Source organism: Dendroctonus ponderosae, unplaced genomic scaffold (genome assembly GCF_020466585.1).
Source record: "Dendroctonus ponderosae isolate FM_Combo_2020 unplaced genomic scaffold, Dpon_F_20191213v2 Dpon_F_20191213_3, whole genome shotgun sequence".
In the NCBI taxonomy this organism is placed as follows: Eukaryota; Metazoa; Arthropoda; class Insecta; order Coleoptera; family Curculionidae; genus Dendroctonus; species Dendroctonus ponderosae.
The window spans coordinates 6,770,510-6,796,001 of record NW_026018508.1 but is presented as its reverse complement, the minus strand read 5'-3'; the positions used below and the strand labels follow the sequence as shown (position 1 = coordinate 6,796,001).

General features: G+C 31.8%; 2 protein-coding genes across 3 annotated transcripts in view; one reads left to right on the top strand and one right to left on the bottom strand.

Annotated features, from left to right (window-relative positions):
- LOC109543661 overlaps positions 1–5,553 on the top strand; it is a 30,613-nt gene extending 25,060 nt beyond the window's left edge. Inside the window, exons 4-7 of the mRNA XM_019913481.2 lie at positions 1,467–1,682; positions 4,306–4,474; positions 4,535–4,962; positions 5,088–5,553. Coding sequence (XP_019769040.1) covers positions 1,467–1,682; positions 4,306–4,474; positions 4,535–4,962; positions 5,088–5,218 — 944 coding nt within the window. The 3' untranslated portion in view covers positions 5,219–5,553. The remainder of the gene's footprint in view (positions 1–1,466; positions 1,683–4,305; positions 4,475–4,534; positions 4,963–5,087) is intronic.
- Positions 5,554–9,255: 3,702 nt separating this feature from the next.
- Positions 9,256–25,492, bottom strand: part of LOC109543657 — a 35,951-nt gene continuing 19,714 nt past the window's right edge. Inside the window, exons 3-7 of one of the 2 annotated variants that reach the window (XM_019913477.2) lie at positions 22,549–22,711; positions 22,017–22,249; positions 11,784–12,014; positions 10,596–10,767; positions 9,256–9,932 (exon numbers count right to left, since the gene is read on the bottom strand). In XM_019913477.2, the coding sequence (XP_019769036.2) occupies positions 9,704–9,932; positions 10,596–10,767; positions 11,784–12,014; positions 22,017–22,249; positions 22,549–22,711 (1,028 nt within the window). In that variant the 3' untranslated portion in view covers positions 9,256–9,703. The remainder of the gene's footprint in view (positions 9,933–10,595; positions 10,768–11,783; positions 12,015–22,016; positions 22,250–22,548; positions 22,712–25,492) is intronic. The other variant, XM_048664714.1, reaches the window with a different exon arrangement.

The window sequence follows — 25,492 nt, the reverse complement described above, 5'->3', positions numbered from 1 at the left end:
GTAAAACAACACTGCTGCATATTATGCGCTTTTTTATAGGCGCAGGATGTGCATGCGAGGTTAAAAAGTAGTAAAATTTTATGCTCATAACAGAAGGTTAAAAGCATGAAATTAGTATATAAGTAATAATCTACTAAAATAGGATTATACATAGTTTTATATACTTATAATATGATAATTAAGTTAAATAAAAGCAACATTCTATGCTCTCAACATTTTCAATTCTATTATGTCACCTAAGAAAGTAATACTCTCTCTGCTATATTTTTTTTCTAAGAAATTCCGGAAATGTTTTTGAAAAATTATAATTATAATATATAAATGTTTTAAAATGTTGTTCGCTTGTCTAGAAAAGTTATCTATTATTACTGGATTTACTATTACTCCTTAATAATTCCAATAAAGTTAGTGTTCGAATGTTTTTAACAATCCTATCTTCCACAATGAAAGCTTTAAAGCAACAGAAAAATTAATATATGTGCTAACTATCAAAAAAAGAAATAAATTAATTTTGTTTTACTTTTTACTGCTTTTCAAATTATGCGAATTATTTCTTGTATTTAAAAATTTTTCTGTTTGTTATTAATGCATGTCGTTTAAAATTTGTTTCACCTTTCTGATCAGTTCGGACTTTAATACGGAAATTCGGTTTAAGGTCAATAGAAGCAGTTAATTTAAATAAAAATATTGGTAGGCAAATATAGTAATAAAATTCACTAGCTTCGAAACATGATACTTAATTAAAATGATTCGAAAAATAGCAGATCGAATTCGTTTGCCACCTTAGTATGTTACTACATTATTGGTTTATTGCCAATCATGACATGTTTTCGTCAAATATTTGGATAAATAATATTTGAATTTTGCAATTCCCTTGTTTTATTAAAACATATTTTAAATATTTGGACGAATACTTGTTTAATCGACTAAAAATTTACATTTTGCTATAAATTGTCACTTCTGTTTTGCATTCCAGATGGCATACATTAAACTTTATATATTTGCTTAACGCAGATAAAATATAAGTAAGTGTGCAATGTGATATTTTGAAAATATATATTGTTTTGGCCTGGAACGAATCAATTAGGCTTGCTTGTTTTCTGAAATAATATTTACCCAGAACTGCATATTAAAAACCAAAGCGAAAAAATAATTGATGGAAACAGTTAAGCTTGACTAATTTTTAGAGTTTTTCTTTGAAATCGGTGACATGGAATAACATTAGCTATGCTAATTATCTACTTCTGTGTACTGAAAAAGGCTATAATTTCAGGAATATTATTATGTAACTCATGCAATAATAGGTGTGTTTCGGTTAACTATCATTTTTTAAATTACTGTTTGTTTGGTTAATATGTAGTATATTTGTTTTTTTAAATATTTAAACAAACCAATTCAAATCGATTACGGTATAATTATTCATTTAGAATAAAACATGAAACAAGTAAATTATAATTGAATTTCAGGGACGTCATTAGATAAACCATCGGCTAAGCAAAGAAGCTACGTATGTCCTCCAAATTTCATCCGACTAAGTCACAAATGTTACTTCTTCAGCAAGGAAAAACTGACCTTTCATGACGCTTTTTTCAAGTGTCGTTCACTGCATAGCAACTTAGCTATCATTAAGAACAGTAACCAAGATAAGCATATTAAGAAAACTCTGAGCAGTCGCACTGTTGGTAAGTTTGATTAGAATTTATGATTTATATAAAAAATAAAATTCATATTTCAAATGGTAAAATACTTAACTTGCTGGCTGCCAGCACAACCAGAATAATTAAATAATTTAGAAAATATCCTAGAATTTTAAAATTTTATGTAACCACTCATAAATGGGAACTAAAGGGTTTATTATGCACATAAAAGCAAATGCTGGCTAAGCCTTTTCAATATTCTTCTATGCAATTATTATACGTCCTTCAGCAGCTAAAGAGTTATTCCTTATGATTACAGACTAATTCTCATTAGTCCTACACAAGTTGCATACAATTGAACACTTAACTTACATGCCAGACTAGATGAGTAATTATTCAAGGAATTCGTGAAAATATTCATATCTTGATGCCATTTATTCATTCATTTGCATTTACTACCTGAACTCTCCTTTTTGGGCTGGGAATCCTTTTACTTTGTGGGATTGGTAAGTCGTGTTGTTTATTTTCGTTTCTTAAGCTGTTTAAGTGTTTAATTTATTTAAGTTTATTATCATAAATATAGATAACTCGCTAAAGCTCGATTTAAAAGTGACCCTATAAGGCTAAGTAAGTAAATCGTTCAGTCAGCGCTTAAATCTCATATCCATATGGAGGTTTGGTAGGTGATAGAGATTAGAATTGACTATGGAAGACCGATTTTCAATTGCAAATTTCTACGGCTTGCTTCAAAATTATTCGCATATAACACTGAAGCATTCAAGTTTGCCGTATTATGAAAATGTCTCCCAGGAGCCAACGGTCCAGCAAATGTACGTTTTTGAATGGAATTTCTAAATTTGCAGAATGAAGGAACTGAATCTTGTGTAAAATTGAAAATCTTGCATTTTCTTTAACAAAAAGTTTCATAGTTTTACTAATAACTATATAATTAAACTGGACAGTATATGGATTTTCTCATTCATTGTATATATAATGTGACCCGAAGTCAATGGGCATTTTTATTTTATGAAGTATTTTACACACTCAAATCAACCTGCAAATGAATGATCATTTTTGTACAAAATGAGCTATTTTTCAGAGCTTTTCATTGTTAGTTTGAATTTTTTTAAATGTAGTTTGAAAAACTTTATATTAAGTTATGATCGATGTTTCATATTTAATTTTATTGATACATGATGTTAGAAAATGAGCGTACAAAAGAACGTGTTTCTTCGAAACCAACTAAACTACTCAACAAAATGAACACTCCACGGCCAAATTTGCCTTAACTCTGGAACGCGAATAAATTATTTCTTCATTCAATACAATTCTTCTCCTTTCAGTCCGTGTTTTTCCACAGAATTAGTGCATCAGATAAAGTTTCTACATGATGTCAAATAAAGCAATGCAAAATTTTGAAAGTTTAGTGTGCTCCCAATTGAGCAAAAAATATATTTTTGGGATCTCAACATCAAAAGCATTACGAAAAACCTCATGACTGAAAGAAGCAGAATTGTACTACAGAACACTTCAAACAGAAATCAAATACCTCGCAGCAGTCAGAATTTATTCGCGTTCCAAAGTTAGGGCAAGTTTGGCCGTGTAACGTTTATTTTGTTGAGCAGTTTAGTTCAATTCATTCAATTAATAAAACTCACTTTTTGAATACAATTCAAATTTTATTAGAATATTTAATACTTATAAGATTTAGTTAATATTGGATAAAAAGTAAGAAAATGTCCGCATACTGTTAAAATCAAAAAAATACTTATTGAGAAAATATTGTTGACTTTTTAGATGCTTTGCGATTTTTAACTTTATTAGTTATGTATTAAAATAATCGACAAAAATGGAACTTCAATTCCAGTTCAATTCGAGTTGGTTTATTAAATACATTTTAAGAATAATTTTTTGGACTATAAGTCATAAAACATAGTACATTTTTCAAATAATAATGTTTTTAAGACATTTAGACATTTTTTTCGAAACTACACTGCCCAATAAATTAATCGTTACACGGCCAAATTTTTAGAGCAAATTTGGCTTTAGTACCGGATACCTTTTAATTGCTGCGAGCGAATTAGAAATCAATTATTTCTGTTTGAAGCGTTTTTTAGTCCAATTATTTTTTAATCAGTGGGTGCGTTACAGACAAAGTTCCCACAGCGTTGAAAGCAAAATTTCTGAAAATTCGGCATTCTCCCAATTTGAAAAAAAAAAAGTTTTTGACGGATTTCATGATAAATGGCATAAAGATTGACCTCGAAGCTCGAAACGATTTGTTAATTTTTTAGTGACCTCAAAAATGAACTTTTTGGTCTTGCAGTATAACATTTTTACTATCGAAGCGATTTTCAAAATATCGAGCTCATCTTGAAGCTAAACCTTCATAGTCGACTGCAGATAAAAATTCAATACATATACATACAGGGTTGCATTACAAGTGACCCAAATCAGAACTGGCAGACCTGAATATTGGATTTTCGTCTTAAGTCGAGTATGAAATTTTAGTTTCAACATGAGTTCTATATTTTGTTGTTAGTTGTAGTTTGCATTATTTTATTTTATATAGTGATAAATACACGGAGAACTAAATATGTAATTGTAAAAATACTGTTTGGATCTTAGGAGACATCCGTAGTTGTATGTACAAATTGATTTATTTTAGAACCGTTGGAGAGATGGTTGGGTGGTCGTTTTGACTGGCAGAAGAAACAATGGCAATGGGCGGCATCGGGAAAACCGCTCACATATAATGGATTTGACAGTTCTTTCAACCAGACTCAAGAAAGCCTCCAGTGGCAGTGCATAACAATCGATCCAGCATTTCAGTATCGGTAAAAAAATTAATTCCTAGTTTTTCCCATCAAATAATGATTTATATTCAAACTGTTCAGATGGAACTCTCGAAGCTGCTACCAAGAGCGTAACTACATATGCCAAAAGAAACTTCGGACCATCGACAATAATAAATCAAGAAAACGACTTTTGGAGCAATATGAAAGTAAAAAACTCAACGAAATCCCGATCCCGGATATTTCGAATGATGTCCTCCTGAATCCTCCTGTGAATCCCCCATCAAGTCAACCACATTCATCTGATAAGTCCGATCCGTTCCACATAGAAATTTATCCTCTCAACTCTCATACAGTACCAGACCGGAAACGGAAAATAAAACCAATCAAACCAATCAAGAATAAAAAGAAGAAAAATCGAACTGCTGCAGCTTTGAAAGTGCTGAATGATGCTAATGGTCCGATTGATGATGGCAATGAACCGCTACTGGCTATGAATGATTCGCCTTATAGATCAAGAAGAAATAAAGGTATTTTTATCCTAGTTTAATTGAGTAAATTTTTCTTTTTGTTGTAAAGATATCTTGTCAAACTCAATTAAACTTTGTATGGAATATTTAGAAATCCATAGCAATATTTCCGTTTTTTCTTTCAGCCAAAGACGACGATACGAGGCAACGAAAAGGAGAAATGTTTTACTCCACGTACAAAGAAAATGGCGTTAAGAAGCATCCACTGCATCCTAGGCCAATAGTTGAGGAATATAATTTTGATAAAACAGCTTAAAATGCATTTTGCATTGAAGTTCAGATAAAGATCTTTGTGGGCTAAATTCGATTTTCTCATATTTTTATAATTTTGCTGGATGACGTTGGTTAGTTACTGTTATTAATTTTATAGGGATGTCAGAAACATTGATGCGACAAAAAAAAAGCGAATGGCAGAATAATTTACGACTGCATATTTTTATGTAAAAATATACTTCCAGCGAAATTTGCTATAGATGTTTATTAACACTTTAGATATAGTTATTTATTTTTTTAACAAACCTTGAGTGATTTTGTTACTTGGCTAGTTACTCGCTTAGCTATAATATTAATAAAACGATAGTTTTAAAAGTATGGTAATTGTGTGCTTTTATAAAGTGTTGGTGTCATTTGTATTTTTCCCTTCAAGCTTTTCTTACTGGCAGTTTTCTAATTTGTTGCATTTGTATTTATTAATTATTTTGGCATTGCTTCTATGATTTTTTCTCGAAAGATGCGAACATTTTTTTTACTTAAAAACTGCATTTTATCAATCATCCATAAATATATGACCTGATTTAAATCGATTGTGCAGGCTGTTTGAATATTGAAATATGCTATTTTTCTAGCTGCACCCGAATTCAGATTTTCGTTAGTTTTACTAAATTGCGTGTCTATATCGAAGATAGATCACATTTTGAAGTTAATGGCAAAAAAATTATCAATAAGGATTTCTTTTTGTTTTTAGTACGATCAAATTGCGGAATAAATAGCTAGAGTTTAAATACAATATTTTTTAAATGAATGTTTGATGACCGATTTTTCGGCTTTTTCGGCATACGATAGCGAAAACCTTAGTAAATGCTGGGAACAGTAGCAGTTACTTCAAGTGTGTGAAAAATGTGTATTTCACTTCTCTGACAAACATACATTTTGTATTTTTTTATATTATTGTAACATGTTTGGGTCGGAAAACTAGCTTTAAAATAGGGGACGTCCGGCTTCAGTGGCCAGGCGGGAACAATGGCCACCCAAAAGAAAAATTAATAAAAGATAATTTGGCTAGGTTTTTTTTTTACTTTTTACTTTTAAACGGTTTTTCGTTCAGTTTTCAATTAAAGGTGTTAGATTGCGCAGACACCTCGATTTGCAGGCTCGAAAGTTACGTTGACCACGTTTACAAAGCGTTGGAAAAAAGTTCTCGTTATGAAGTGACGACACGTCCCGATTATGACGGAACAGTCCCGCTTTTTAGAAAATGTCTGCATTTCTTATTTTAAACTTACTCTAAAAATAATATATTACCTATTATTTATTAAGTATCATAATGAATATAACGAAATAAAAAATACATAAGCAACACATAAAATGCATGCAGAGTAAACTGAATTAGGCAATGTACCGAGTTAGAGTTAATTTACGAAGGTAGACCAATAGTCGCCACAACGTAACCGCCAATAAGGTAATATTTAATACTTGCTTTTTAGCATTTGTAGCATTTTTTAGTTAAAAAAGAGAATGTGTATTTAATGAAGAGGTAAGCAGATAATTTCAATTAAAAAAATTGCATGTGCAAAGACAAAAACCGAAGCAATTATTTGTAATGTTTTTTCACCATATTCGATGGCAACCACAATGATTTAAAATCAGTTCCCACAATTGTTAGGACTTTTGATCCAGAAATAGGAATTAAATTAAGAACATTGGATTTTATTTGTTTGTGGGTGAAACGTCACAAACAACTTTCGATTCAATAAGTACTATTTTAACAAAAAACAATTTAACAGTAAAATTATTGCTTATTGTGCCGAGAACTCTAACGCAAATTTTGATGGAAAAGCTAGAAGAGGCATCAATAACGCTTTTACGGATCTTAGCGGACATTTGAACCAAAAAATTATTGGAGTGGGTTGTGTAGCGCAGATTCTATATAATACTATTCAGACAGCATCTGACTTACTTACAGTTGATGTTGAAAACATTATTACAAAAATTGTGTGTATTTTTATATATATACTGTGTGTGTTGCAAGTTTGAATGATTTTTGTGAAAGCGCAGAAATCGAATACAAACGAATACATATACGAACCATTAAAATCATACTTTTTATCAGAACACAGAAGATAAATGTCCAAGAATATTGCAGATCTTTTTGAAAACGACACATCCACAACCAAGCTACATTATTTCACAAGGTGACAAAATTTCGTTTACAGAAGAGTCAAATCAAATATTTAATAGCAAAATTACGAGAAATAATTGATAACGATTAGATTGGTTTAATTATTCGAAAAAATATCACTAGGTTGGAAGAACAAGTTGCCATTAAACGACCTGATTTTCTGAAACATGCCAAAAATGTTTATAATAACTAATAACAATAATAAATGGACAGTTCAATTCGAAGTTATTAAAAATGTTCGTTGGGTGACATTAAAACAGGAGATCTTATGGTAATATGTGGAAAAATCTTATGTCTGTATCTTATATTAGTAACCATTTCCAAAACCACCCGAAAAATTATATTTGCAAAAATGATCTTTTTCATGAATTGTCATTGGTGAAAAGATATGTCACAGATAAAAAATTAAATGTTTCTTGTCTGGAAAATTAGCAACAGACAAAAAATAGGCGGGATTATTCCTTCATTTTAAACAGAATAATAATTGTACATTCGCAAATGCAGCAACAGAACGTGTCTTTCTAGTATTAATAAAATATGGATAACATTAAAACTTTAAAATCTATATTAAGTATAAACTATTTGACCAATTCATGTGAAATATTTCACGACATTTTAATAAATGATCCGAATCTATTGCAAATTATTCATTCTGATCAACTATATGACCGTAAATTTGACCGACAATTTTTTTAAATAAAAAAATTAATTTGATTAAAAATTGTGATCAAAATAAATAACAAAATTAATTTGATTAAAAATTATCATCAAACTATACCTAAATAACTAAATTGTAATTCTCATTTCATCCGATTTGTCCCGCTTGGTGTCCATGAAAATGTGGCCACTTTATTATAAACTACGTTTAAAATTAGTAACTGCTTCAAGGGGTGGTATCTTAAGTGTATTTTGGTGAGTAGCAAGTTATATATTTTGTTATTTTATAGTTTAATAAAGAGTAAGGCAACATCCCAAGAAAAAGCATAAAACCGAGAAGAAGGGCTATATATATAACAAGCAGTACACGCTGTATTTGAAGGTCTTAAGGCTGCTTCTATAAGATTCAATATTCCACGCACCTACCGATTTCCTGTTGATTTAAATTTCAGACAATAAGGAATAATTCGGAGTTTTACGTGTATGACATTTACTTATATTGACATTTTTAATAGTTCAACAAAAGAACATTTTAAGAAAGTTGGGCAGCTGGGACGTCCCCTACTACCAAAAAAACGATTTTCAGTAGCTAAAATTGAAATAATTTAATACTGATATGAAATAATATATTAGAAACTGTTAATGGTGTTATATATAGGTACCAAAAGTATTATGTATTAAGAAAAATTATTATTAATTTTTTTGTTTCATGCTAATTAAATTTTAAAAACAAATATTTTTTTTAATTAAAAAATGTATGTAATATTTTGTGCTATCTGGAAATTAACTGTAATGATTCAAACATCTAGAAATTATACACATAAAGCGTTTGTTTTGGCGTCAGAACCGTCAATAACGAAGTATTTACGGAAAAACTGATATTGCAAAACCTTCTTACTTAAGACACCCTAAACATCGTAATCTACTTTTTACGAATTCAGTTATTTTTTCGCAATAGAAAAATGTATTGGGAAAACAATGAGTTCTCTAACACAGTATTCAATTTGGGCAAATCAGAAGGCAACTAAAGTTTCCGTATTTGAAACCTCCGCAATTGTGCAAAAGAGTATCGCATCTCCATTCACTTTAAAATAATTTCAAAAATTAAATAATTTGGAAGCATAATCTGGACTTACCCTTGGCATGTTTGAAGTCAAACCCGTATTGTTAGCAGACAAAGCAAATTCCTCACTAGCAACGTATCTGAAAGAAAAATGTAGATTTCTTTAAATTAGAACTTATTCACTACTGTTTATTAAGCACCACTATATTAAATATTTATAGTTATACAAACGCATTTTTACAGTGTCAGATACACTTAAGCCGCAAGTAATAAATATATATAACTTAATGAACATGAATTATCGCACGTTTATTTCTACAAATAACTAAATAAATCTATATTAAAGGTTCATATTTCATATGTATGCATGGCAGTTAACGAACACAGATTGTAAATGCAAGAATTCACATTTTAATAATGTAACATAAAAAATATATGTTGATCCTCACAATTTAAAACCATTCCGGTATTCCTTCAGCAAGCATCTTTGACTTTTATCAGTTAAGACGATTAAGAATACAATTCTATTTTGAATAGATTTATACGTTTTTTTTCAACAGCAGTGCAAATGATCAACATAAATTAGCTCAACTATTTTTGTTTTCCGTGTTGCTTGCTGAAAGTTAGCAGGTGGATAATCGGGAACATCTCCTCGTTCTTTTGTTGCGATTTGCTCTTCTACTGCTTCGGCTTTTCAGTCTGGAGTTTGAGTAGATTCTTTTTTGGAAGCGTCGATCAGGGGATATTTCTATTGTTGCCGATGGCCGTTTTGAGTAGTTTAGTCGTTTAACTGCTCGACCTTTCACTTGGCAAATGTAGAAATGTCTTTCTAGTTGATTTCGAGAGCTCCACCTTAAAGTTTACACTTTAAATGAATGTTCCTTATTTTGGAATTATTCCTAGCATGAGGATGCATTCAAAGCGGGTGATAGATGGCTGGTAAACTTTCTGACTATGTAGCACACAGCATGCGACGATTTACCGCAGGAAGTAAAAAGGTCATTATTAAGTATTTGAAATAATACTTTTTATACAGCAATATTAGCTTTTAATATTACTATTTAATTTTTTAAATCTTACTCCCCGGCTACTGCCATACGAACTCAAAAATTAAGCTAAAATTGTGCACAATGAGATAGCTATGGGTGCAAAAAAACTAAAAGCCCTGACCAGAAACTCAAATAGCGTACAACGTTTTTACGACTGAAACAAGCATGAGTGATGGAAACGCGATTGCGTTTCAAACTTCATTGAATACAGAAAATATCCCAAAAACTCCCAAGAAAAATTCCAATGTGATTAACGAAAAACTTAAATCTAAAATTCAAACACCAACGGAAATCAAATCAACCTCTAGCGATGAGATGAACAAAAATAAGAAAATGAAGACATGAAGAAAATTAAATAAAAATGGTGCATAAGTGAATATTGATTAGTTATAATAGCGTAAAATGGCCAACTTCTCAACAAAAATATTTTGGTTTGGTAAGTTAGTTTTTAAATCGTCAAACTTACCGATATCCATATTGTGGGTCCATTATTATTGCTTGCCAATCTATCGAGCCAGTTGCATTAAGAATGGGTTCTTTAATGAATCCATTATATTTCAATGGTTTTCCATTCAATGCCCAAATCCATTCACCTGTTTTCACATTGTACCTACCGCCAATCCAACGTTCTTGTTTCTCTAATAAAAAAACCAACATTAATTATGTAATAGGCATTAGACATACATTATCTTATCGAATATTTAATATTGGCACCTATTCTTGTCAAATGTAAAGTGTGAACTTTGCTTTTATCTTACCTACTTTTAGCCACACCCGCATTGAAATTACTTGAAACTTTTTATATCCTTGTGGATATCTGGAAGCTTTTTTCTTTCTCCTATGAATGCTGGTTTTATTTTCAATTAATTTCGTCTAAACCGGAGATATTTGCACCGGAAATAAATTTTAAAATAATTAAGAACTAAACTTCTAGACCTGGCTTAGGAAACTATGCCTTATAAACTTTGCGTAAAATGTGAAAAAAAAATATTCAAAGATAAATTGCCAGAGTTTAAGAGTGATATTTTGACCATATATAACACCAATGTACCGCCGAACTAAACACAATTGAAATAGTATTTTCAGCTCTAACCACTTTCACTCTAAGCAAGGAACTTTGAGAAATCAACAGAAAATATTAATCCATGACTTATTCTGAGTAGTTGCTTTATCGAAAAAAATTAAAATCGATATGAAAATATCCCAATATCAGAGATTTTGAAAAATCTATACAAACAAAAAATATTGAAAATAAACGGTAGGCTCAAATATTTTTTCGTTCGGTAGAAAACATGGTATTTTATGACAGTAGATAATTAAACAGAAAGCGAAGGAAGTGGATAATAGATGGTGAAATATGTTCGTTGAGATGTTTCGGTTTATAGCGCCAAAAACATTGTATGTTAAGCCAAAGTTTCGGCTATATTTAAGCATTAACGGGTCTCTGAAAGGGGGACAGAGTGGTTTCAGCCTTAAGTATAGTCAATGTTATTTGTGATTAATGTAAAGTAACAGTAAAAAATCGCCCCAAAACTAAAATCTAACATGAGAGACAATATTGAAACACCTCAACGAACATCCTTTACCACTTGATATTAATATTTTAGCAGTTTGAAAGACAAATGCCTTGGTTGATTAGTAGTTTTCTTTTTACCTGTGAATCCATTGAGAAATATCCTCAGCTTTTGGTCTTGGACTTTCGAGCGAATCATGACTAGTTTGGCATTAATCTGACCGCAATTGAAATGTGCATCTGACCATGTCACCCTCTCTTTGCTGAAGAGATAGCACTGATTACCCAGTGACATCCAATTTTGAGGACAAATATGACTTATCGCTCTGATCACAGTGGGATGATTTGAATAGGCTGGTTTGGCCTGCTGTACTGAAACAAATAACCACTAGAAATCATTTGTTACCTTGAAATCATAGCATCAAACAAATAATTATTATTTACTTGTAAGTGGCAGATGTAAAATTAATAAATCATTAAAAATAATAAGATTAAATAGTAATTAAAAGCATATGAAAGAAACAGCTACAACTAGAATTCCGTTTGTCGATTCATGTGGAAAATGGATCAATTATCAGCACTTTTATTACCAGTACTTTATTTCTTATTATATTTCAAATTAATCGAGACGAATATCAGTTACAGTTATTTTAGGTATGCGGCCAAAAGAAACATTCGTTTATGACTGTTTTAGCTTGGATTAAAGATTAAAGTCAAATATTTGTAGATCGTGACTTGGTCACACTCTAATAAACGTGGTTTTGCTCATTTTTCTGTTTCCGGATTGTTTGGTTCAGTCTGAAATATTCTTCGAGACTAAAGAGTTTACAAAATTTTTGAGATATTTTACATACATTATCTGTTTTTTATGCTTTGTTTCTCCCCTATTTGCTTTCACGGAGTGTGGCAGCAAAAACAGTGATTTAAAAGCCTTAGGTACACTTTCCGATAGCAAGAAATGCTATTGCAATTGTTCAAATTACGCCAAGTAAATGTATATAATTTCGGTTTAGGACCAACGGAACAAATTGATTTAAATCGGAAGAAATAGCAATTAAAAAGTAAGGGAAAATAACATATTTACTCGAGGACACTTTGAAACAACTAGGAAACGTAAAAACATAGTCACAAACATTGAATCAAAATTCCGAACACGATTTTTGTTTTCAATTAATTGAAATTAAAAATTATGTAGTGTACATTGAAGCAGACACATTTTTTTTATCAAGTAAATATCTGAAGAAAAGCTACAAATCATGATGAAACTAGCAAAAGAAATGAGGAATTAGTGAAGCATCACTTTAAAATATGAGTTTTCACTGTGAAACTAAGCCGAACTGAGGAGAACTCAAAAAAAAAGAGGAAAATAAAGCGATTATTTTCGTGATACAAATACAGATAATTCTGTAGGTACTTGCACCAACTCTTGCTGTTTACTGTTTCATAAATAGCATTCAATATTTACTTCCGTTATTATGTTTGAAATTTAAGATCTTTCTTTATTAATTTGAATCAATTAGACTCTTGTAACGTGTTAATCACGCGTTCACTTCGTGATTTGCGCATCTTCCTCAAAATTCGTAAATTATTGCATCCGGTTTGTATCTATCTTCCACAAGCGTATTTTATTTAATTTGATTTATTTTTCGACTGTTCTCAATTATAATTTTCGAATTGAATTTCCAGATATAATTTCTCCTTTATTTATTTCCGTATTTGTTTAAATAATTAAAAAAGTATTTGATCCGTTACACCTCCATTTATATTCGTCTTTATTTGATCTTTATTTAACTTCACTTTTGCTTAAAGTAATATGTAATTTATGTTAATCTACTTGCCGAATTCATCTCATCAATGTTGGTTACCTTAGAACTAGAAGAATAGACTGAATTGCACCTTTAAACTAAAAAAAAATAAATTATAAAGCCATGAATATAAACTACAACATATTTTTTTACTTTTCGAACTTTAGGTGAGACGTTCACATTGGCAATCGGACTGATTCTCTTCGATTTACTACGCGATTTCTTAATAAACCTAAAATTATTCAATATATAGGGTGAATTACAACCTTATGAACACAGACCAGGGGCGTGTAGAGGAGCTCAAAACAAATCGAGCTTCTATTTAAGTTTTTTTCTCAGATCCCAACAAGACGCGGGGTATAAAAATTTCAAAAAAATTTTGGGAGTTTTTCTTTAACTCCTACAGTTTATGAGATATTTCGCTGAAATTTTTAACGTAGGCTAATGTTTAGACCCTTTACCCGAAGGTAAGGCGACTGGTTGTCAAAATCTACAGGGTGCTCATTTTAAAGACATACCGTCTTTTACCCCCACGAACTTTTTTGTGATGCACTACTGACTTCGACGGAACACATTTTTGCATTTGCTGTTCAATTTAAGAATTTTCTGATCTCTTGCAGTTTTTGCTTATCTGTTTTCGTTTTCGAATTATTTACACTAATATAAGTCCATGTAGGGTTACTGGGTGATTTTCTATGATTTTTTAAATAATTTTTTTGTGTTGTTTTGTTCACATTTTTTTATGAAAGCTTCAAGTGCAAGTTGAAGTTAAAATAGGGATGGCTGAATCAGCCTGTATAGCTAATAGTTACAACAAGCTGAAAACTAAAAGTTTTGCTTTAAAAAAAATACACTGTATATTAGACCATTGTGGGATTCTAGAATTGATTTCAACTCCCTTTGTAAATTGTTTCTACAAAAGTTTCACAATTGTGAACGATCTGTATATTTTGAAAGGAAATATTAAACACCAACAGGGAACTGGCATATTTTTAATAAATAAGCATATTCTCAGCTGGACGAATCTATTTCATATATTAAAATGTCGTTTTTCAACCAAGTTACTTAATTCTTCACGTCGGTATTATACAATCTACACATTTTCAATATCGCAAAAACGACAGCAACATATCCCCATTGAAATCGTTTCCTGTATTATACAATAACAATTATTAAATTGTTCCAAACAATTTACTGGGTTTATCGAGAGTCAAACTACTTCCTAATTAATCGCTTGACCTATTGACCGTAAGCCATAATTGCTTCTAACTGTCGCCACTTTAAGATCGAAAGCTACTACAATAATAGTGAAAATTATGTATTGTGACACCTCAAGTAAGTAATACATTTGGTTTATTTGCATTTATCGATAGTGATAAATCGGATTACCCTTGAACCAAATAATGTTACGTCGCCTTGAATCGTTGAACTTAAGGTTTTTCTGTTTACGATGAAATATAATACTTTGTTGGAGGAAAATGCTGTTAAACAGTAGTTCGTTTGCCTATAAATAATTACATTGCTCGGTCTATTTATCGGCAATACAATTCAATTTCAAGGTTTTCCTACTTGCTTAGTCTAGCATTATTTCGGAAAAATCAAAGGAAATTCAAACATGGCTCACGTCTAACTCGTTGCATAAATAAGGCAATGAAGAGCACGTTTGGCCGGAAATCCAGTTATCCTCTTGCATGTACTTATCACTAATTTCTAATGGCCCGATTATTTCTAAATAGCGCTAACTATTTGTAACACAATTTATTTAATAAACAAACTAGTGTACATTTCATAAAACTTTTCAAAAGTTTTAAAATCCCGTTTATGTTAAAAAATATGTTTTTATGGACTGTTTGCAAGGCACGTGGCATAACAAAATACCAACAATGTGAGCTTTCAGAATGGTGAATTGCATATTTTGCTACATTTTTAATATCAATAAGCATGTTGACTCCAAATTAGAAAAAAATTATTCAGCAGAAAAATTATCATAACTATATTTCTCCCTTTTGCGGCACTATTTGCACATTGAGATTTGAGAAACGACAATAAATTGAAGTTTGTTATTGTCTGGTTAAATTATAATTAATGAAGAATTTTGCTTTTAAAGGTTCAGACAGTATTCATTGAAAAATTTAACATGTTACGTCGGTTTAGTTAATTGTTGTTCAACTTAAAATGGAATATTTCTTCAAATTCACTTCAACTTATTTAACATTTGTAGTCTCACTGAGTTTGTTCCCCTTTAATCACGCGAAGAAAATTGTTAAAAACCTCTCGGATGAACAATAGCTTGAAATCGGCAGTGAACAAGTTACAAGTAGCCAAATGACCAATTGTCATTAATACGTTTATGTAAAATTATTTTTCTTTTATTATGATTGTTATATTTTGTTAACAAAATGTTTTTTGTGATTCTCAATCATGCGTTTTATTTAATTAGCTTATCCATAACTACTTTAAGAGAAAAATGTCAATAAGTGTGTTTTTTTTTCAAATCTTTCATCATATTTAGTGTCTAGGACTTATTCAATTGAATGCTTTGGTTTATCATTTTGAAATTCCTTGGAAAAATATTGACTTTTCAAATAGAATCAAGACGGAATGTTGTTACTTGCAAACTTAGTTTCAAAAAAAGTGCCCGCAAAGTTACCGTATAAAAAAGTTACTGAAAGTTTCCACTTTCGCTCTTCAAAAAATATTTAATAAGCTCGCGAGACTCGACAGTCTGACTGAGTTTTACCCTCTTACAATTTGTTGACAACAAATTAAAAAATAAATAATTTTTGAAGAATAGCAGCTTTCAGTCTTCTTGGAAAGTTCGTTTCTTCAGGTCCAGATCTGGCTGTCTTCAAATTTTAGGTTTGATTTGAATTTCATCTTACTCAATCTTAATTCGTTTCTGATAAATCAACTCAATCAAGTGTACTAACGTCCGCCTGTCATTAAAAATTACGATTTTCAAGAAACTTTTTATTGACGTGAATTACATTTAAGTAACGTTTGTCTGAGACGACTTGTTCTAAAATTAAAGCCAAAACCATAAAGCGATTGCAAACCTTTGTTTGCTTAGTTGCTGATGTAAAACAACTCATGGAATTTCCGAGAAGTAAGAATTCGAATATCTGAATCAAAATTGCATTTACCGAATGTTAAGTTTGATTGCCTTTTGTAAGCGAGGCACTCTGTTTGAAAAAACATCTTGTAGTAAATTCCTAAATTAGAAGCGCGTTTAAAACTTTTTCTATCCGAGAATATGTACATGTTATTATAAGTTTAAATACAAGTGAAAAGCAGTCCATTATTAATAGTCGAATGCTAGAAAAAATAGGACATCTAATTAAAAAACGAATGGAAGCTTTGTCTGCCACTTGAGAAAAAGAAACGTGCATTTTTTAGTATCAAAAGTATCAGGCCAACAATGTTTGTATGTGGAAATTGGTTTAATGTATTAACATTCTATGGAATCACAAAACGCTGAAAATGAGGAAGTTTAACTTGCAGTCAAGTAAAACAATTCAATTTCAATTTAATATTAGGAGATATCCGATTTTAACCAATGACGGTTTGGAATCGGAATTCAAAATGAGTCAAGGAAATCAAAAGGCATTAAAATACATAACCGAACTAATTTATGGCCGAACCGACCTTTCAATTCTCCAAAAAAAACATGTGGAAAAATAACCGTTTTTTCAAATTTGTTATGATTGTCAGCCACTATTCCTTCAATCAGGTGATAGATGATGTTTTAAAGCAAAATTAAATACAGCACACCAGATAATATTTTTTCTCTTGAAATATACGCCCTACAACAATATGCTTTTTTAATTCCTTCCCACTTATTCCGAAGATTTGATTTATTTTCCTAGTTAGGGTTGGTTTAACCGTAACTCGAAAAATATATGGATGAATATCCGACCAATATGGCAAAATTCGTTTGCTGATATTTTCTTTACAAAAATATGCCCTTCAGAACATATTTTTCAAATATTTTAGTTGCTTATTTCACCTAAAAAATGTTATTAACAAAACAGATTTCCTCACGTCTTTTATTACAGATTGATAATGAGTGCTCCTTTTTCTCAATTTCTTCTTATTGTGTTTGTGTCAAGGCAGAAAAACATTTTTTAGACGAAATAGACAACAAAGGACTTCTGAAAACATGTATCCGCTTCAATCATAAACAACTTATCTACTGAAACAGGTGTTTGTTGTGAATCGCAACTGTAATAATTGGGATGCAGCTTCACAATATTTCACCCTTCTGTTTGAAATTTACTCACTCATTGAAAAATACCTCTGGATACAAGATTGGAATTTGGTTCTCCTCTGCCACATATTTTGCTTAGCTATTTTTTTCTAAATTTAAAGCACCTGTAAATGTATTTCTAAAAGTTAGCTGAAGCTTAAAAAATATTCTAAACCTTTCCAAATCTGTACAGCCTAGATTAACCTGCTTACTGTATTTCAAAAATCCCATTCCAAAACATGCTTTGACAGTTTTCCTTTGTTGAATAAAATTAGCAATGAGAATCATTTATTTTATAATTGAATTAATGCACACACCCAATATAATACCATAATGAGCTAAATATAAAAGGAAACTGAAATGCCATAAAAGCATGAACGACAGTAATTGATTCCGTAGTCCAGTCTCATGTATGATTCGACACGTTTATCATTTTATTAATAATAAACTAAGACATTTTTGTAAAATTTTCCAGCCCGGACTCCACACGGACATTTCACAAAATAATCCATCAAACATTTAAAGTAACCAGCACTTTGTACTGTAATGCTTTAAATTAAAACACAAATTTATTTACAATTAGCTGTGTCTGCACAAACAAATCATCAAGTCGCTTAGCTTTACTGATGTAATTGACGATAAAGGACTATAAATCAGAATAGTCAAGTAATATCAATAAATCCAGCACATGAATCAACAGCATTATTACATGCATTGTGGCATAAAAATTTAAAAATTTGTCATCCGAGAATAGGGCGTGTAGTGAATTTTAGATCGCATTTAAAGATACTGTACATAATGCCCTCTAATTAGCGTGTCAGCATTGTGCATTGACTGAACAATGTGAAGATGTTTCTAATTTATCTTTTTGCCGATTGTTAGTTAATGGCTCAACTATGGCATATTAACCTTCTATAAGTGCGCAACAATTAGGATTCATTGGCGAATCAATGGAAATTTTACCGGAATAAGGTAATCGGGACGTGTTTTTCACATGAGAATATCATCTGGAAGATTATACAGTCTAGTCTTCAATTTTCTCTGAAGCAAATACTGAAAATCTTTTGCTGAACTTAAATCTTTCATAGTTTTACTGTTTAGAAGACAAGAGGGGAACATTTAATGTAAACGGCCAAAGGCTGTATTATTAATGCAATTCCTAATGCATGTGCTGCTTTAATGGTTTACTGTGTATGTTCCAAGTAATAAAGTAATCTAATGGCAGCATGCAGGCCCACCTTAATTCTATTCATGGAGTTGTTATATGTCCTGCAATTTCCACGCCATTTTCGTTTTTGTGATCTCGTTACGAAATGATACTGAGAATAAAACTCACTTTTTACAGCTAATATTTGTCTAGAGGAAGCATTCGAAAATTATATACGTAATTATAGATAATCGAAGGCCCCGCCAAAAAAAATATTTAAGGGATGGTTTTCTTTATTTTGCATTTCGGGTATGAAATTTCTGTTCCGTAGATTTCTATAGTTAGAGAATCATCAGATCAAGTTTTTATACATTGGCATTATATAACTGTATTGTGGGTATATTTCTCTACTCCTTCGGTTGTTTGATTCTCTATAAGAATATTACATCGACTTGGGTTTCCATGGATCAGCATGAACTTGGTGTTTTTAGTGTTTAAGGTAAGTTTATGTTATTTGGTAGCTCTGAAGAATGAGCCGAAAATAATCCTCCAAGATGTTGCTGTAAAGATTGCATCATCTGTATATATGATGTTGCTTTTGCGCCTCTGCTTTCGTTTTCTAAAGTATCTTTTTTGCTTCCCTCCGAATATGTATTATCGGACATGTTCCTGAAACTTAGTCGTTTTAGAGTCGAAACTTAGTCGTTTAGTTATTCAGTATCGTAAACCACATTAAACATGTTGACCAGAATATCAATATGTTCCACTTCGGTAAACTTTATAATTTAAATGGGAGTCTCGTTCGACCTAACTTGAAAGCTTTGAGGGTCTCAGGCGTTTAATTCATTAGAAACATTTTTCAAATAGATCTTCATTACCATTTGTGCGAGTCAATTAATTCTTATTACATCGAGACTCTTGTGATTACTTTGTGAACACTGTTTTTTTCTTATGTTTCTCTATTTTTTCCTGTAATATTCTTCTTGTGGTTTTCAAACACTGGCTCGCGCTTGTTTTCTATTTTTGCATCCGATTGTTCTTTAAGGATTCATCTGCATGGCTTTAGTATTGCTTATGCTGTTTTTATATGGTTTTATGATATGACTGATTTTTACATTGCAATTATATCTGCGTTTATCAGACGAAATATATTTAGTTTACTCGAGCTTTCTGTTGGATTTTTTTTCTATTCAGTTAATAGATAAGAATGAATAAACTTTGCCATAATTGGTGAAATTTACCCTAATTTTGGAACTGAATAATAATAATAAGCATTATCTGGTCCAATTATTTTGCTGTCAGTTCGGAATTTTGAAAAATATTAAATACAGTTAAAATCAACAAACAAATTAAATAAAGTTTCTACAGGGTGGAAAATCAAACAATGCTATTTTTTTTTTAAGTTTGGCATGCTCCCGGTTGAACAAAGAAAAAACGATTTTTTGGACTTTGCCACCAAGGGCATAAAGATAGAGAGCGGTTTGAGATGGTTTCTGAATTTTTCGTGAATATGTTTTATTTAGAGACTGATCTAAAAAAATCAACTTTCTGGTCTTGCAGTGGTGCTATTTTTCCTTTAAGCCCGATTTTTAAAAGCTAGAGTTCATGTCGAAAATTTAATAAGCGACTTAAAATACAAAACGAAAAAATTCCATATACACGGTTGCATGAAAACACGAATTGTTTGAAAATAAACTTCACTTTAATTGAAAATCTATCAGAATCCCAGATTTCGAGAACAATTGGAGGACTTGGGTCAGTTTTAATGCAACCCTGTGTATTGAATTCTTGTCTCAATTCGACTATAAAGTTTTAGCTTCAGCCTAGCGACTTCAACTGATATATTTTTAAATTCTGTCCAAAACGAAAAAAGTTATCAGTGCAAAAGCAAAAAGTAGATTTTTTGGGATCACCCTGTAACTAAATGAGCAGGGGAGAAATGGAAAAACCGTTTAGATATATGAAGTCCATCTCTAAGCCTCTGCAGTTGAAGTCCAAAAAACTGTTATTTGTTCAACTGAGGAAAAGCCAAACTTTCGGAAATTAAATTTTGTGTAATTTTCCATCGTGTTGGAACTTTATTTGAAGTACATACTTATTTTTTTTCAAAGCAAGTGCCGACAAAAAAGTGACTATGTAAGGCTTCAAACAAAAATGAAATGTATCCAGTTCCAAACAGGGCAAATTTAGTCATGTAACGTTTAATTTGTTGAGCACTTTAATTATATAGTTTTTTTGCTCTGTATGCATTGAGGATTAAAAGGATTGTAAAGTGTTTCTAACAATGTTGTTATTTTTTCTCATGGACAATTCTACACCTAAAGTCGCAGTTGACAACTCAGAATTACAGGGTGTTTCATTCACGGAATCTGAATTATTTTGACCATTGTTTTGTTTCACCCTCTAAGCTCCAAGATTTACAGTTTCCTAGAGATCCACAGTTTTGCAAATGTCCATTTTCTCGAATAAAATCTACCAGATAACCAAAAATTAAACAAAAAAAACGATATTAGTTAGATAAGATTTTGTGCTGCATGTCGGTTTTATATTTCAATTATTTTTTCCGCTACTGTAAAGTTTCCACCGCTTCAGCTTCGAAAATAGTTTTATTTTGCCGTTTTATTTGTGCGTGATGTTTTTGCAATATTATTATCGAGACTTGTCCGATTACTACGCATGAATCACTATGCTCTGGATAAGCTTAGACTTAATCACTTTCCGAATGACTTAAAATTTCGCTTAACTTTAATTACTACTAAGCTAAATGCCATTTTGTTGACTTCATATAACTTTCCTCTGAATTTCTTTGACCATATTTGAAATGCCTGCTGCCATAAACCGTTTCGAAAAAATCCACTTTTATTAATATACAAACTTGCGATTTTAGTGCTTGCTCTCAGATTTTTCTATAATCGATCAAAATTCAAACAACTGAAGCTGCTGCTGATTAAAAATAACTCGGTTTATTTGGCCACATATGATGTTAGTTTCAGTTAGTAAGTAGGAAAAACATCTGGCTGCTCGAGTCAATTGAAATATTTATAAAAAATCGAGTAATATCCCAATATAGATGATTTATGTCAATTGAAAAAATACAGCCAGGGTTTTCCAGATTGTGTTTAATATTGCAATTAAGTTAGTTATAACGCCAGATACCAATGAATACTAATACTCACTTACTGCTGCCGGTTCATTTAAAACGTTTTGATTCGTGTTTTTCGCATCTCCTTCCAGCAATTTGAGGCACTTTCTTCTCTGTTTGTTAGTCAATGTAGCTGAATTGCTAATACACTCGTCAATCGTGATCTTTTTCTTCACTTTCTTATCCACAACATGCAAAACAACCGATGCTATCGATTTGGTTTCGCAGATAAACGGGCGACGTTCCATGCAGTCTTCTGCTTTCCATCTATTTTAAACACAATAAACTTTCATTCTTTTTGTGTTTTAAATTTAAGATATAATGAAATGTTTGACATGGTTAACAATTGAAATGCACTAACTAGATAGACGATTTAGTTGGACTAATGCCAGATTTTGTTAGAAGAACTGGATGCTTTGATGAAATATTTACTTTAACGCAAATAAAAGTCCTTGCTTTAATTACATGTGCGAACTAAGTAAGTTATTGGGTTTATTACCCGCAATAGGCATTTATTAAGTGGTTAATAGCTATTTAATGAAAACAAAATGCATATTATTTGATACCTTTTCCTCACGCCATCAATGAGCAAACATGTCCAATTATCTCGTTCGCTCATGTGAATTTCCTTGAACGTTGGGTACTGCATCAATAATCCATCGGTATATATCCATTTCTTCTGTTTCCAGTCTTTGAATCCTCCCACCCAATAGGAATGCAGGGCTTGAACTGAAAAACCACAAAACAATGTTGCTATTAAATAAATAATTTGCCAAAATATTTCTAGTAAAGCTTAACTAAGTTACAGGCAAATAGAATAATTATTGTTATAATATTTCTAGTTATTTTCCATCCAAAGGACTGGCTACTCACAGAACCTACATTTTCAAAATTGCATTTTGAGACGGAATATTTCATATCGACAATGTAGGAAACTATTTTTAATAAAAGTTGGGTCAGATCATCTTCTTTGATTATGTGTATTACGAAACACACTTACTTAGTGTTTAAGTCGAAGTGAAGTCGGTTAAAGATCAGACATTTTCTAAAATTATGATTTATTTCGGATCGCAAAGCGTCATGGTCTCCATTCGTAAATTTATCTCATTCCCTCACTTCCTCACAATGAAAATGGTCTAAACCTTTTGTTTAATTTATGTAATTATAATATGATGGTGACATTTACAAATAAAAATATTGCAGGGTCGGTTTTGGAGGTGTGATAAACGGTTATTTTTCTGTAACCTTCCAACGATCCAGTTCCCAGGTTCCAAAAGGAACATGTTACTTTTCAAATTTTTCATTAAAAATACAAAATGATGATAGTAGAAATAGTGATGACATATAGTGATTTCCTTTATTAAAAACAAAATTCTCAACGTTGATAAACTTAAGATAAAACATTCTAAAATCAAGAACAAAACATAGGTCTGAGGTAACTACTTAAAGAATAAAAAAACTGATAACAATAAAACTAGAGTGATTAAATAAAATATACGGTTTATATGCGACAATGTTTAAAAATCTCATTTTCATTCAGAAATCATATAACATTTAAGAATAATTTTTTTTGCAGGTGCTTTTTACTGATTCTAGTTCTTCGCGCGTTTATGAGAGCACCTAGCTTTAGAAAATAATCTCTCGCATTTCGTTTCATAATAACATTAAATAATCCACAATAACAACAAACAGAAATGCGTGTTTGGCAAATCTGGACGAAGTATTACTCGACTTAATTTTGGTACCAAATAATTTAAATAAAATATGTCGACCTTACAACGTTTACGGCTATTCAAATAACTTTCATTTCATCTCTGACTGAATTTATATTTAAAAATTGCCAACTTGCTTAAATGCAGGTGCAAATTCTGCTTAAACTTTTGTTAGTTTACATTTCAACCGTGATGGAATTTATGTCTTAGACTCTTAGTTTGCTCATAGCTCATATGCAAGTGCATATTCTGCTTAGTTTGCTGGTAATAGACATATAACTCCCGAGCTAAGTTTCTTGAAAGAAATGCCCTTTTTAAGATTTATTACAGAATGTCAGAAAACTAAATACTTTTAGAATAAAATTGCTGAATTATATCATCGCAGCAATTAAACAAATTTTCGCTGGTTCCTGGAGAACTGAACAGTAATTCTTATAAACGAAAAGTGATACGCAATCATCAAGGGAATGCGCAACTGTATACAACATATTTTCCGTTGACAAAGGGTTACTGAAACTGCTGCAACTGCATAGTTTATGAGACGGTTCCAAAAACAACCTTTAAATCGGCAAACGGCTGAAGCCGGTGCGAAGTGCGCACCGCTATTTTGGTTTTATGAGACGTTTAAAAAAAACCGGTTAAATCGGCTAGCTGAAACTACGGTTACAGGTTACACGTTTGGAACACTGTTATTTTAGCGGTTACGTTAAATAACGACTATCCCTAGTCCGCTGGTACATTTATATTGTGCGTCTTAAACCCCCTCTCGATGCCAAATATGTTTATGTATATTCCTTATCAATAAATCTTTTAGTCCTAAGGTCCTAACCTTTGATCCTTCAACTACCAACTAATCCCAACCTACACCCCAATCCGCTAGGCAAGCGTTACTTCCAACCACCTTCCACGGAAATGTCAAATTCAAAAACAAAACTATCCTGGGCGGGAAGAACAAGATGCTCGCAATCCCGCACTGAAACATCAGTCTGCCTCATGAATTCTGGGGGAGGCAAAAGTTCGATAGGAAATGAATGGAAAAAATACACTATACGGAAGTATGTGTGTGTGTATGCGACTAGAAGAAGATCTGGAGGCCCTAAACAGAGCGTGAAAACATCAGATGGGACATCATAGGACTGTGTGAGACAAGACTGCTAGGGGAGACTTCTGCGGTGTTTAAGTCGGGACATCAACTTTTCCAAAGGAACTCCACCAACCACCATCATTTGGGGGGAGTAGCTTCTTCTTTATAGTAAGTATATATAAGACGTAAGTAAATAACGAAACCAGTAAATTCTAAACGACCACCTAAGGGGGCATAGAAGCCGTGCAGATAAAGGTTGACATATACAGTAGCAGTAGCATATCATGCCGAGCTATTGAGGACCGTTCCAAGGGCACCGCCCGTCGTTTTAAAGGAAGGGAAAAAGGGAAGATCATGTACAAAAGCTGACCCAAATTCCGACCATCCAATTCAAGTACGTCGATCTACCGCCCAACCTGTGACTTGATGTTTTTAACAGACGCCATTCAAAGCTTTTTGTCTTTACTACAAGCCTGCAAGAGCCTTGGTGGGTTAGGGGTGTGGGTTTCGGGAGTTTGTGGGACTAAGAGCGAAGAGTAGTAGTATGAAACGAACGAAAGAAAAAAAAGTAAGAGAACGAGACGAGAAAAGTAGTGGTTTGTGGCGTTTGGTTTTAAATTTGGAAGAGTTTGAGAGTTTAGGTGCTTTCCAGGAGATTTGAGATGTCCGGAATCACCTGCTTAAGGCGGGTGATTCCAGGGGGGGTCTGCCATT